Source organism: Pezoporus wallicus, unplaced genomic scaffold (assembly GCF_028554395.1).
Source record: "Pezoporus wallicus isolate ANWC-B61680 ecotype Strahan unplaced genomic scaffold, APGP_CSIRO_Pwel_v1 scaffold_11491, whole genome shotgun sequence".
NCBI lineage: Eukaryota > Metazoa > Chordata > Aves > Psittaciformes > Psittacidae > Pezoporus > Pezoporus wallicus.
The window spans coordinates 11,588,432-11,601,706 of record NW_026642649.1 but is presented as its reverse complement, the minus strand read 5'-3'; the positions used below and the strand labels follow the sequence as shown (position 1 = coordinate 11,601,706).

The 13,275-nt window shown below is 40.1% G+C and overlaps 1 protein-coding gene across 5 annotated transcripts in view; it reads right to left on the bottom strand.

Moving 5' to 3' along the window:
• VPS41 (VPS41 subunit of HOPS complex) overlaps positions 1–13,275 on the bottom strand; it is a 222,817-nt gene that overhangs the window by 162,946 nt on the left and 46,596 nt on the right. For all 5 annotated transcript variants that reach the window (XM_057431522.1, XM_057431521.1, XM_057431520.1 and 2 more), the window contains 3 exons: positions 10,222–10,341; positions 5,651–5,797; positions 4,411–4,477 (listed from right to left, as the gene is read on the bottom strand). In XM_057431522.1, coding sequence (XP_057287505.1) covers positions 4,411–4,477; positions 5,651–5,797; positions 10,222–10,341 — 334 coding nt within the window. The remainder of the gene's footprint in view (positions 1–4,410; positions 4,478–5,650; positions 5,798–10,221; positions 10,342–13,275) is intronic.

Sequence of the window (13,275 nt, the reverse complement as noted above, 5' to 3'; positions counted from 1 at the left end):
TGTACTAACTCATGTGAAAGCAAGAAACTATTTACCTAAGCATGTACATACTGCAATGGCATTTTAAAGGGTTTATCTTCTTCCTTGATTTTCAGTAGGAGGAGCAGCAGGGTAAGACTAAAATCAACAGTGGGTCCAAAACATCAATGATTGACAAAACCTGATGCTTCCAAACTTGGAATTCAAACTCTCTGCTATTTATTTGTTATCAAAATAGGTGGAAAAGTCATATTCAAGTTTATTTTTGTTCAAGTGCTGAAGGTTCAGAAAAGTTTCAGAGAAAATGTAGCAACCATTAATCATTCTACATATAACTTTGAATGACACAGAACAAAGCATGAGCTTTTTCATTAAAGCAAAGTAAGGCAATGAAAATGATATTATTAATTGAATATAATCACTGAACAAAAAACCCCACCTCGGCTTAAAAGCAACCACCACCTCACCATGGCAGTGATCATCCATCTGGTGGGGTCTGCACTTTCAATTCAAGTACAGAAATGCTTTTTCTACTGTAAGCAGTGTTACAATTTGCTGGTTTATGTGCAGTCAGGTTGTGAGTTATAGAAGTGCCACCATGGTGCTGAAATCATCTTACCCCTATTCCATCTCACACAGCAATAAAAATCATCGTTAGAAATACAGCAATTCCCTGTGCAACTCTAGTTACAGACAAACACAACCTTTAAGGAAATCTCGTGGAAACCTTGATGACAACTGGGAAGTCAGGAACTTAAGTTCCAGAGCTTCAAAGTTGATTTCCTGAAAATACTCTTTCTTCCACTACACAGTGAAGTCAGAAACCTTCATTAACCAACAGGGAAAATATTCGGGAGTCTGACAGTCTGGAGTAATTTTAATCAACATATTTATAAATGATTGATTTGGCCTGTGGCAAACCAAGATGAGCGCAAGTCTAAGTGGAATCAGCTCTGTAAAGGGGTTGGGTTTTTTTCTTCTTTTTTTGGCTTCTCAGAGTGTAGCAGGCTTGCTCCAATGAAATGTTTGCATAAATCAGCATACAAAGTTGATGGCCTTCAGTCACAGGTAATTTCCTGCTCATCACATTCATTAATTAAGCTTTAAACTCTGTGTAAAGATGCTGGTATGGTAGATCCCGGTATCTCACTGGAAAAGCAAAACCAAAAAATATTCCCATGTTTTCTTTTTAGATATAAATGTGCAAATTTCAGTGTTTGGTGGTAACCTGCCATGCAGTTATATAACAATTCCCTCACGAAACATACAGATGTTCTGTTACAAGCACATCCACAGATCATGTCATTTTTAAGCCAGAGTTCTGTTTCGTGGGGAACCTGGGGTATGCAGAGGGAAGCCAAGTGCTCATGAGGCACTGCTGGCTGGTTGGTACCTGGAATTAAGCTGAGCTTCCTCAGACAAAATTTGGGCTAAAATAAATGTAATAGGAAGTCTGTAATTGACTTAAAGTTTTTAATTGACTTCAGTATTAATCTATTTTCTGCTATCATTAACAACGTGAGTAACTGAGGCAGAGATAAAGCACTTCTCCACAGAAGTATATAGAATCCCAAGCTACCCGACAAGGACATTGAAGATGAGATGTCCCCTTTCACTTTGAAAAGGCATCGTATTAACTGCAAAGTGCTAATTAGCTTTCTCATGGGCTCCAGTTGAGGAAGGGTTCCTAGTTCTGATCAGAAGCTGTCCAGCATTACAGCTTTTGTACACGCATCATGAGTGAGCACAGAGGTCAAGCACTCTTTAAGAAGGATCACAATGGCATTTAGTCCATGTTAAGCCTGTAATTCAATACCAATACTTTCTAATCAATACACTAACTTCACAGCAGTAGCTGAAAGAGCTAAACTGATAGGATCTGCTCAGCTAACATACATTTAAACCTACATGGAAACATTTCACTGTAGTTTATCTTCGACACTGAATGAAGACCCACAGAGCCAACGAACTGTAACATATAACCAGAGACAACAGAAAAGATTACTGAAGAAAAACACCATCAATATATTGAAGGATGTAAATAAAATTAGCAATGCCACGTGGATCCCCGTGCATGAAACCTGTGTAATTCACCTGATTTCCCTTATAGGTAATCACAGCATTATCTTCTTTAAAATCAAACTGCTAGCAGTGGTGCCACTTTCCCACGTTATGGGCTGTCAGACTAAGCATCACAGTAGACACTGTATTTATTTCCTGTCTAAGAGTAAGTATAGCTAGGTGTCAAGAAAGAATCAGAAGATGAGGAGGACCTGGTTACACAGGTTCCTATATACCTGACTTGCAATGCAGGAAATAGTCTGTTTCCTTATTCACTGAGCTGCAAACCACTGAGGAAACATTTATGATCTACTAATGCCATCACAGTTTACTATGATACTACTGTGGCACTTTCAGGCCCGTAGAATGGCTCTAAAAGAGCATAAATCTGATACTGTTAAGACATGAGAAAACACTGTATTATCCTAGACTTCATATGTATTACTGTGGTGAGCAGACAAGAGACTATTAAGTCTACTATTCCACTTCTGGTTTTCAGGCCAGGTGCAAAATTGTACAAGCAGGGAGGAAAAACACCCAAAACCACGACACAAGTTATGTTATAAGTCTCATTTTTCATCAATATGTTGCCAAGATGTTATGAGTCAAAACATCTGAATGATATTCAGCCATTCTGCCACTGAAGGCTATTCTTGCCTTGTGCAAATTCTTTACATTAATAAAGTGTTTCAGCTTTTGCATCCACTTAAGATATTAATGGTCTCACAAAAAACTACACTGGTTGCTGGCCTGCTCATTAATAATACCAGCCTTTCCTGCTATGCCTTTGAAAAGTTGAAATAAGTTTGAAATAGATGCTATGGCATGACACACAGCTCTCAAGAAGACCTTCTATGTGACTGCATCAAATGCTACTGAAATCTATCTTGAGACTTGAACAAATAACGTGCATCTCTCTTCCCTCCCAACCTAATACCTACATTCCAACGAGTGCATTTGGCAGAGCTGTTTCAGTGCTTTGACCTGAAACCAGAAAGAAAAACCTGAAGCACGTGGTTAACAGGTTAAGTGAGATAAGTCACCAGCTGTCAAGAACACAGAGAAGAATTTAGGCTAAAAGTTGTAAGATGAAAGTTACTTCCACAAAAATCTCTGACCTTCAGGTCCACACCTGAATATCTGAGGGAAGCTTTTTACTTCTTATTTAAATGAAGTTCCAATAGACAGTCACACAAGACTAGCTCCCTCCACGTAGACACATTACAGCTGAAGTAGAAGTTGCCTCTGTTCTCTTGTCATTAAACATCTCCATTTAATTATTTTCTAAAAGCTACTTAAAAGTACAGAAAAGATCTGAGGCTAAAACTCAAGACTGAACCTCTACTTTACAAAAATATCTCAAATATCATAGAATTCCACAGCTAAGTATTCTACTGGGACTATGCTATCTTAAACAGCAAGCAGCTCAGGTCTCAGTTAACTGTCAGGCATGCCACCATCTCTCACTACCCTGAGTTCCTACAGAATTCAACAAGTCCCCCAGATGATTTTCAGAAGCTATTTTAAGACAGTTCTTTGCTGAAATAAGAGTATACAGCTATGCCATGCACCAGACTAACCTGACATGAATCGGGATCTTGCCTAAACAGTCTTTGTCTACAATCTCATGTCATTAGGGCCAAGACAAGGAAGCACCAAACTTTACAGACTGTTGTCTGCTCTGGTCTGCAGAGTCTCAGAGGACCTGTTCATCTTCCTAGCACTACCTCTTCATAGGTATTTCCTTTCAGTTGTGTCTCTCTTCCCCTCCAAATTTCCTTTAAATTCCACTTTGTGCTTTAATACATGTTTTGTCAAGACCTTTTCCATTAATTAGCACAAGTTTATTCATGTTACCCAAGCTAGAGAAATAAGAAAGTGAAGGAGAACATAAAATGCAGAAGCATAAAAGACAATGAGAAGGAATTCAAATCAATTTTCCAGCACTATAGCAGAGATGTTAAAAAAAAAGAGAAAAAAAACATTATAAGCAGTGTAGTCAAACAACACATAATCAAATAAAGTAGCATCTATTTTCTGCTTACTACTACACTGATCGTCATTTAACCAAGATGAAAACCAAACTCTCTGCAGGAATCTCTGTGAAGGGTAAGTTAAGACATCCACTGCTCAATACAAGGATCTCTGGCTTTAGATGATCACGGAATTTAAGACTCCACAAATAAATAATAACAGAAACCTCACAATGCAGGAGGACATTATGACAACCTCATCAACTAAAAATGAGGAGACATTTATGTTACAAATACACATTGCCTCTGAACTGTAACAGCTTTTCAGGCTAGAATGTGAGAACAGACCTTTAAAGCTTATATAATTTTGAAAAAGAGCACATTGATACAATCATACCTATTTCCACATAGCGGTTTGGAAGGTCACGCATTTCACTGGCATGCCGTTCTTTCACTGAGCAAATCTAGGAAATACAGATTTGGATCATTATGATGAACAAACTCTAATTCCTAAAATGATACTAACTTTGCCTCAATAAAGAGTTTCTGTGAATTCTCAGACATCTCTGTATTTTGAAAAGCACCAGCTGTACAACAGTGACAATGCATCACTGAAGAAGAAAATCAGACATGAAGGTTGCAGCTGTAGTCCACAGCTGGCCTCTGTTGGTCCACTCTGATGGACCACGTCAGAGAAATCTGAAAACAGCAGCCCACTGTGATTTCTTCATAGTAGCATATATTTGATTTTGGTTTTGCTATCATCTCACACCTTGTGTCTCATTACCTTACAATGGCAGTAACAATATGCTATTGAAACTCCCAGTAACAGGAGGAGAGTGTGTACATACAAAGAAATGCCAATCCCCAAACATTGTGAAGCACACACAATACAAGGCAGACAGATGCCAAACTTAAGGCAAACCTTCTCATTTGTAAAACTCTTAAGCTGAATGCTCCAAAAGCTTTTTACACTTCACCTACCTCACTTTACCCTCCCTTTCCATTTACTCCTACTGAGCACTTTTAATTTCCCACTGTGCAGTGATGTAGTACGCTGTTATTAGAAAACAGCTAACAGGTTTCTAACAAACTCATGTCAGGAGCTGGTCTGAACAAATAATAGTCAGTAGTCTGCAATGCGCAAGCTGGTAATGCCAGTTCCGTGCTGAAAGCAGAAAAAAACCCCAAGCAGCCTGGCCCCCTACCCCTTTCTGTACCATGGTTGACCCAAATCATGTGTCTGTTTTAGCAGTCACAACCTCCACAGCCCCCAAAACAACCCCCTCCAAAAACACCTTGTGGGAAGCTGTTCTTCCTTAATGCTAATCAAAAGAAATTAATTCAACAGCCCACTAAGAGCTTTCAAAAGAGGCAATCTCTCCAAGGCACAGAGAAGTGTCCCTAAGGATTACATTCACTGCCTGCTCACACACAGAGATCTGTCTGACCGCTGGGTGTCTATCACTCCTTCTCCTCATGAGGGTCAGTCCAATGACATTTCTATGGCAGCAGGAGCTCTGCACACTGTAGTCAAACCAAATTCTATTTTTTTCGATTGTCTTTGCTTTTCAGAAATAATCCTCTGTTTCTCTGTGATAACAGCAAGCATTTATTACAAAGACAGGTAATTGCACCTTTACTGAATTTCCCCAGCCAATAATCAGCGTTAAATTATCCTTCCAGCAAAGGCTGCAGGGATACATATCTGGGCGAAGGCTTATGTCATCTCGAGGCACATTGGTAATTCTTTGCTTGGAGATCATGTCAAGTATCTTCACACCCTGAAAGTTTAAATACAAGAGAACTTCATTCAGCATGACAAACTTCTATATGACATCCTATACTATTAAAGCAATCATAGCAGTTTATGGCATAAATTTCAGGGCAGGGCTGAGAGTCCCAAAAGAAAAAGCTGTGGATACAAAGACCCATCTAACCCAGGAGGTGACAAAAGAACAAAGTGATGAAAGTAAGTCAGATATCTTAAATTCATATGCTAAATGCAAAGATATAATAAATGAATGAGTGGCAGATGAGCAACTCCAGTCATGAACAAGGTCAGCTTGTTGGGCTGGTGCTACAATTGGAGAAATGAAAAAAATCCCAGGTCTTCCACAACAGCCCCTGTAAAGAAGCAGAAACTTCCACCTTGGAAAAACAAAAAGATGTGAAGCAACAACTCATCAAGATAAGTGAAGCCAATCTGTATTTCTCTAGAAATACATTTCTATTCTTACATTAAAACAGAAAAACAAGCTTATTTAAATGATGCTTGGGTTTGCATCCTGTGATTTTTTCCTGCCTCCTTGGGGAAACTCCTAAACTAGCAGAACAGAAAGTTTAAAGAAAGGAAGATTAAAGTCATTTGAGAGAGAGAGGGTAAAAAAAAGGAGCCATTAATGAGATTTTTCTATGCCATTTAGACAAGGTGAGCTATAGCCTCTGCAATAGCAAAATGGAGATTAATTTCATGTTAAGTAATGACTTGTTCTTAGTGATTTAGAAACAAAAGTCCCCAAAATAAAACAAAGCCTTTTAGTAGGTATTTCTTTTCTGCTTATTGAGCTTAAAGAACAACTCTAATGATCACAGAAAAGGGGATAGAAAGGACCTTTAAAGGTCAGAGTCCAGGATGCCATTCCATGTTAGGATTTCCCTAGTAACAAAACAGATTTAAAAGATTCTCTTGTCTGTTTCTGTTCCCCCCCACTGTGAATTTCTATGTTCCCAGCTGTACAGATTCAACTGTTGCTGAGTCAAAGAGTCTAAACATGAGAGTCGCGGTCTAAGCCATGACTTTTTTAAGTCACAAGGCTAGAAATCAGCATGGGGGTGGGCTGTTTTTCCTTTTTCCAGTGATCTTTGCCACTGAAGAACTGTGAGCATGCAACATGCTCCTACTGGCATCTCTTTGGTTAACAGCCACCAATGTTTCAGGTAAAACTTGCACACAGCATCTGCCCAGGTCCCTGGGTAACATAAACAAGGAGCTTAATGCTTTGTGTTGTCTAAGCTCATCTGATAAAATTTTGCAGTCTTGCTTGAACTGCATTTTCATAAAGCTGTCTTTTAATAATCTTGCCACTTTGTCTTCAAGGATGATTTTCAGATAAAAGTGACCCATATCACAACTTGCTTTCCTACAAGGCAGCAAATCTTATATGAGGTAGACTAGCTTTTCAAACCAATAGCATAGGAACCTCTATGGTTGTAAACATGCCATCTGCATCATGAAGCAAAAGGACTTCCAGAATCAACTTCCTATCATTAAGGTGTCTGAAACCTGTTAAACAAGGAGTTATGCAGCCAAATACCTCTGAAGCTTTGGACCTCAGGTGTCTCCATTTGTGAAACTTACACTTTTGGCCATGGACAAGGAAGAGGGCACAGCAGCAAACACAGCATCTGACAAGCAGAATTAGACCTTGCCTATATAACCTCCTAATAGCCAATGTCTAAAAAGCATAAAGCATGCCAAAAAAGCAAACAAACAAAGGGATTAAAAAATAAAAACCAGGCAGCTACATATAGACAGCAAGCAGCAAGGCTACAAAAGATTTGAAAGAAAAGAAATGGAACACAAAACCTTGCTAGAGGATGTAGGAATGTTTAAAAAAGTAAAGGGGGAAGGGAAAGGCCAGTAACCAAATATATTAATCTTTTGGAGGGCAAGTGTCATTTCATTTTTCATTGAAAGATAGGCCCTGACCATGGCTTTTTGTCTCTGACAGATGGCTCTCAACATTTTATTAGTATTCTGTGTTATCTCTAGGGATAGCTCTCCTCAACTGTCCTATCCGCTCCCAGCAGATTCACCTAGAATATATATTTTAATTGTATAGCTCTGAAAAGAACAAAACCTTCAAAAAGGATAATGTTATGTCGACCAAGCACTCACTGAAGTTTCAATTCTAATGCAGTTATTAAAGGGGAGCACATAAACACAAGTCCACCTCTAACAATTCATATCAAACTGGCTTTGAAAGGAATAAAAGAACAATGGCTTTGAAATATTTTAATAAACGCTTCCCTTCAGGAGGGAAAAACAAGGGAAGGAACAAATCATGGCAGTCAGGTGAAGTTCCTGACGACTGGAAAAAGGGAAATATAACCCCCATTTTCAAGAAGGGGAAAATGGATGACCCGGGCAATTACAGACCAGTCAGTCTCACCTCTGTGCCTGGCAAAATCTTGGAGCAGATTCTCCTGGATGGCATGCTAAAGCACATGAAAATCAACAAGGTGCTTGGTGACAGCCAGCATGGCTTCACTAAGGGGAAATCCTGCCTGACCAATTTGGTGGCCTTCTATGATGGGGCTACAGAACTGATGGACAGGGGTAGAGCAGTTGATGTCATCTATCAGGACTTGTGCAAAGCGTTCGACACTGTCCCACACGACATCCTTGTCTCTAAATTGGAGCGCCATCAATTTGATGGATGGACCACTCGGTGGATAAAGAACTGGCTGGATGGCTGCACACAGAGTTGTGGTCAATGGCTCAATGTCCAGCTGGAGACCAGTAACGAGTGGTGTCCCTCAGGGATCGGTGTTGGGACCGGTCTTGTTTAACATCTTCATCGCTGACATGGACAGTGGGATTGAGTGCGCCCTCAGCAAGTTTGCCGATGACACCAAGGTGTGTGGTTCGGTTGATACCCTGGAGATAAGGAATGCCATCCAGAGGGACCTCAACACACTTGTGAGGTGGGCTGATGCCAACCTCATGAAGTTTAACCATGCCAAGTGCAAGGTCCTACAGCTGGGTCGGAGCAATCCCAGGCACAGCTACAGGTTGGGCAGAGAAGAGATTCAGAGCAGCCCTATGGAGAAGGACTTGGGGGTGTTGGTCGATGAGAAAATGAACATGAGCCAGCTGCAGTGTGCGCTTGCAGCCCAGAAAGCCAACTGTATCCTGGGCTGCATCAAAAGGAGCGTGACCAGCAGGTCGAAGGGGGTGATCCTGCCCCTCTACTCTGCTCTCGTGAGACCTCACTTGGAGTATTGTGTGCAGTTCTGGTGTCCTCAACATAAAAAGGACATGGAACTGTTGGAACAAGTCCAGAGAAGGGCCACGAGGATGATCAGGGGACTGGAGCACCTCCTATATGAAGACAGGCTGAGAAAGTTGGGGCTGTTCAGCCTGGAGAAGAGAAGGCTGCGTGGAGACCTCAGAGCAGCCTTCCAGTATCTGAAAGGGGCCTATAGGGATGCTGGGGAGGGACTCTTCATTAGGGACTGCAATGACAGGACAAGGGGTAACGGGTTAAAACTTAAACAGGGGAAGTTTAGATTGGATATAAGGGAGAAGTTTTTTCCCGTTAGGGTGGTAAGGCACTGGAATAGGTTGCCCAGGGAGGCTGTCAATGCTCCATCCCTGGCAGTGTTCAAGAATAGGATGGACGAGGCCTTGGGTGATATTATTTAGTGTAAGGTGTCCCTGCCCATGGCAGGGGGGTTGGAACTAGATGATCTTAAGGTCCTTTCCAATCCTAACTATTCTATGATTCTATTCTATGATTCTATGAAGTGTTTCAGAAGTACTTTTACCACATTTTAAAGTAAGAATTTGGAATTTAGACATGATACACACTTTAAAACGTATCCCTCACAGCTGAGCTTTAAAATATAGACCTTGACCCATCAATTAGAGATACAGTGATAGATGAAATGCAACGCTCAGCATCAAAGCAATGGTTCCCTTTAAAATCCGAATTACACTTAGAGCAAAAAGGGCCTATTTTTCCTAAGTCTCGCCTTTCCTAGTGGCCTACCCACTGTCACTTCAGTACAAATTACAAAATCCAGACAGGTTTAGTTTTTTTTACAAGGGGGTAGAGATGTTCTGTTATGTATATAGAGAAGAAATAAATTGGCATTCCTTCTTCAGATAGGTCACTTCAAGAAATTGCACTGGTCAAAACTCTATAAGAGTGCACAGTAGTGACCATCCCCAACAGCGATGTGCAGAGCTACTTTTCCTAATTTCTTCAGAAGTGGCAATCACGTGGAGGACACTGCCTAGCCCACAGGAAAGACCAGAAGAAATGTTTATGAAGAAATGGGATCTAAAACTCTATATTTTTTATAATGATTTTTTATACTGTGTTCTTCAAATGCACCATTTTTCCATGGAGTATTTTGGCAATAAACATTGAAATACAGTGGTATTTTTGTTCATTTAACTGAGGTGACAAATACTTACCATATTATTGGCCCAAGCAATCAAGTGTCCTCTCCATTTTACATTTCTTATATTTCCTTCCCCTTCATGTAAAACCGAAGGCTTCCATCTATTCATCCAGCCTCTCTCATATAACAGCAACTAGAAGGAAGTGCAACAAGAAATACTTTTGTGACACAGTGCTGTAATTTTTGCTTCATTATCCCTTACTCTTCTTGGATTCAAGGTGAATAAAAAATACACACCCATCACAAAACAAAAGCAAATACAGTCAAACATTTTCATATACTACAGAGCCATTGAGAATCTTGCATACTACAGAATTCAACCTACTTCAATGCTGATTTTAACAAGCAGACCTTCCATCAAGCTTCTCTGAAGAACAGAAAGTATAATTATTTCTATTTTAAAGATATATGGCCTTCCACAGGGCTCTAGAGATGGCATGTGTTAGTCCCACACATGCAAACTGCACTGTACCACAAGTGCTGCTGACTGCAAAACTTGTACGATGGGAATCCCGCGTTCTGCAAATAAGGAAGTTATTTTGGAGTATCTAAATGCATAGGAGATGTTATGAAATGCTTTGCAGCAGCAAAGGAAAACCCAGCTACATGCAGACAGTTTGCTCAAAAGCCCACCTCTTTTACCAGTTCCTGTATGGCTTCAGGAAATTATTTAGTAGGATTATAACATGGAATCACTTTTAAGTGATGCAAAGTGCATTGCTCATGGGGATACCCAAGTAAGAAACTGAAGCGCCTATAAAGATCATAATCTAAAGTACCAGTGCTTTGCATGAGTACGCCCCTGCACAGGCACATGCACAACCTGAACCCAAGCTCACACAAGTGCACCATGACCACTGAGAGATGTAAAACCTGCAAGGACTTTCACCACAATAAAACATAAGTCAAGTACCTGTGTTACTAGTATTTCCCATCTAAGTTCCAGCCAGACATGCCTATTTTATACATGGTTTCCTGCCACCTGTATATGAATAAATGTGTCAAATGATAAGACACTGGCTGTCTAAAGTAATACCTTTCAACAAAGTACGAGATTTTTAACAGCAATTACAGACTGCCTCTCTCTCCTAAAGCCACAAGATGGCACCAGAAGACAAGTATTTTCCCCAAAAGTTTAAATGCCTCACTACCTATCATAATCTATCAGAAAGTTTTGCCTAAAGTGCACTGCAAACATCAAACTTCACACTGAAGCCCATCTAGCCACTTAAACCCTGCCCAAAATAACCGTGTCCTTCACATAGCTCACATTTCCACCTATGAAAAGGCTACTGAATAGATCTTTTACAGCAACCAAGGCAAGAGACTGAAAGCAAGGGTAACATCTATGCACATAAGGCAGGGCAAGAGGCATTTCCACTAGCAGGCTGGTAGGTGGACAGGAAACACAGGCTGAGAAGCCCTCAGCCCAAATCAGCTCCACTCAGAAACTGAGGATGTCACTAGAAACAAAGTGCTGTGCTGATCCAAACTTTAATTTTTTTTTCCTAGTTCGGCCACTTGGATGCTTCTTTCACTAGCACCCAATGGACAGCAGTAAAATACACTGTATTTTCATCTGGACTTACTGGACAAGACTTGAGAAAACTGATGCGGATGACATGAAAGGCTGAAACTGGCTGATGTCAATTATATTAACTGAACTTTCAATCTTTTCTTCTTGTGACTGAATCATTATTTAAGTTCGCTTACTACACACAAGACCCAGAGTGAGTTCAGAATGACACTTGCAGCTATTCTGTTACTGTTCCTGGTTTGTGGACCATGCTTTCTCACTTCTCACTCTACTTGAGTGAGAAACTGCAAAGAAAACAAATGACCTGAGAAAGAACTGGTGAGGAGACAAGGAAATGAGAAAAAATCCTGCTTCAGTCTATGCTCAGCTGTAAGCATGCGCTTAATTCAATTCTTGGACCAAGGCAGTAGAAGACAACAGTCTGATACTGCCCGTAATAAAGATGGGAAGTGAATCTGGATTACTGCAGCATCCCGAATTTCATTTCCTATCAGCAAATGTAACAGGTCCAACACTGAAGTCAAAGGACACTCAAAATATGCTTTACTAATTTATCTGCCATGCAATTATCTGCATTTTATTGATATGCACAATGTGATTTACCTCTTATTTCTTAGAGCAATGACACCTGGAAACTGAATTACTGAACCCAGAACTTTGCTATGTGTTTTGGAACTGCTATCCATCTCTCTCAAAATAAGCAGCCTAATTTATTTCTTAGAATTCCTTTCTGTCTTCACATTGAAATGTTTATTGCACCAGAAAACCATTTAAAACTTCAAGAGAATGTCCACACATAACAAAAACCCACAGTTTCTGGAAGGGCTCCTCCTACCACCTCCCTTTTTGGTAGGGGAAAAAATATTTTAGGACTTTACTTCTCATAAATCCCGTATTTTGGCAGTCAGCATTCACAGTACTTATATTTCAACAGCAGCCACAAAAATCACTTCCTTTCATTCTCTGCAATACAGCTTATATTTACCCCTTTATGATTTGCTCTGGTCTTTCTAGTCCTTTGATACAATACAGCAGGGCTTAGAACATACTTCTAGCAACTCTTGCATGTTCCACAACATAGCACAGCTAAAATAAAACAAACTTTGACTTCGCGCTCCTTCATAGTACGTTGCAATCTTCTGATCGTACACTAATTATTTTGCCACTCTTCTTAAATGTTTATGCTTGTGCACTGGACCATTAAGAAAAATGACACACTGAAATGTGTAAGACAAGAAGATGGTGAAGGGCACGTTCTGGTTTTAAAAACAAGTGGATATAATTCTCTTGGATTTGTGAATGCACCTCTCTCTATTTTTCACTACCAGGAGATTAACCTCCTCCAAACAGAGCTCAATTTCAGAGTGCATGCACTAAACCAACTAGACTAGTACTTGGATTTAATGGAGCCTCTCATGCAATTAGCATTAACACTAATTACATGTAATCCCCGTCTTTCAACTATGTACAGGAATTCTCAATCCTCTGAACGAAGAGGCAAATGATTTTCCTTGTCCTGTTTTTTGTTTG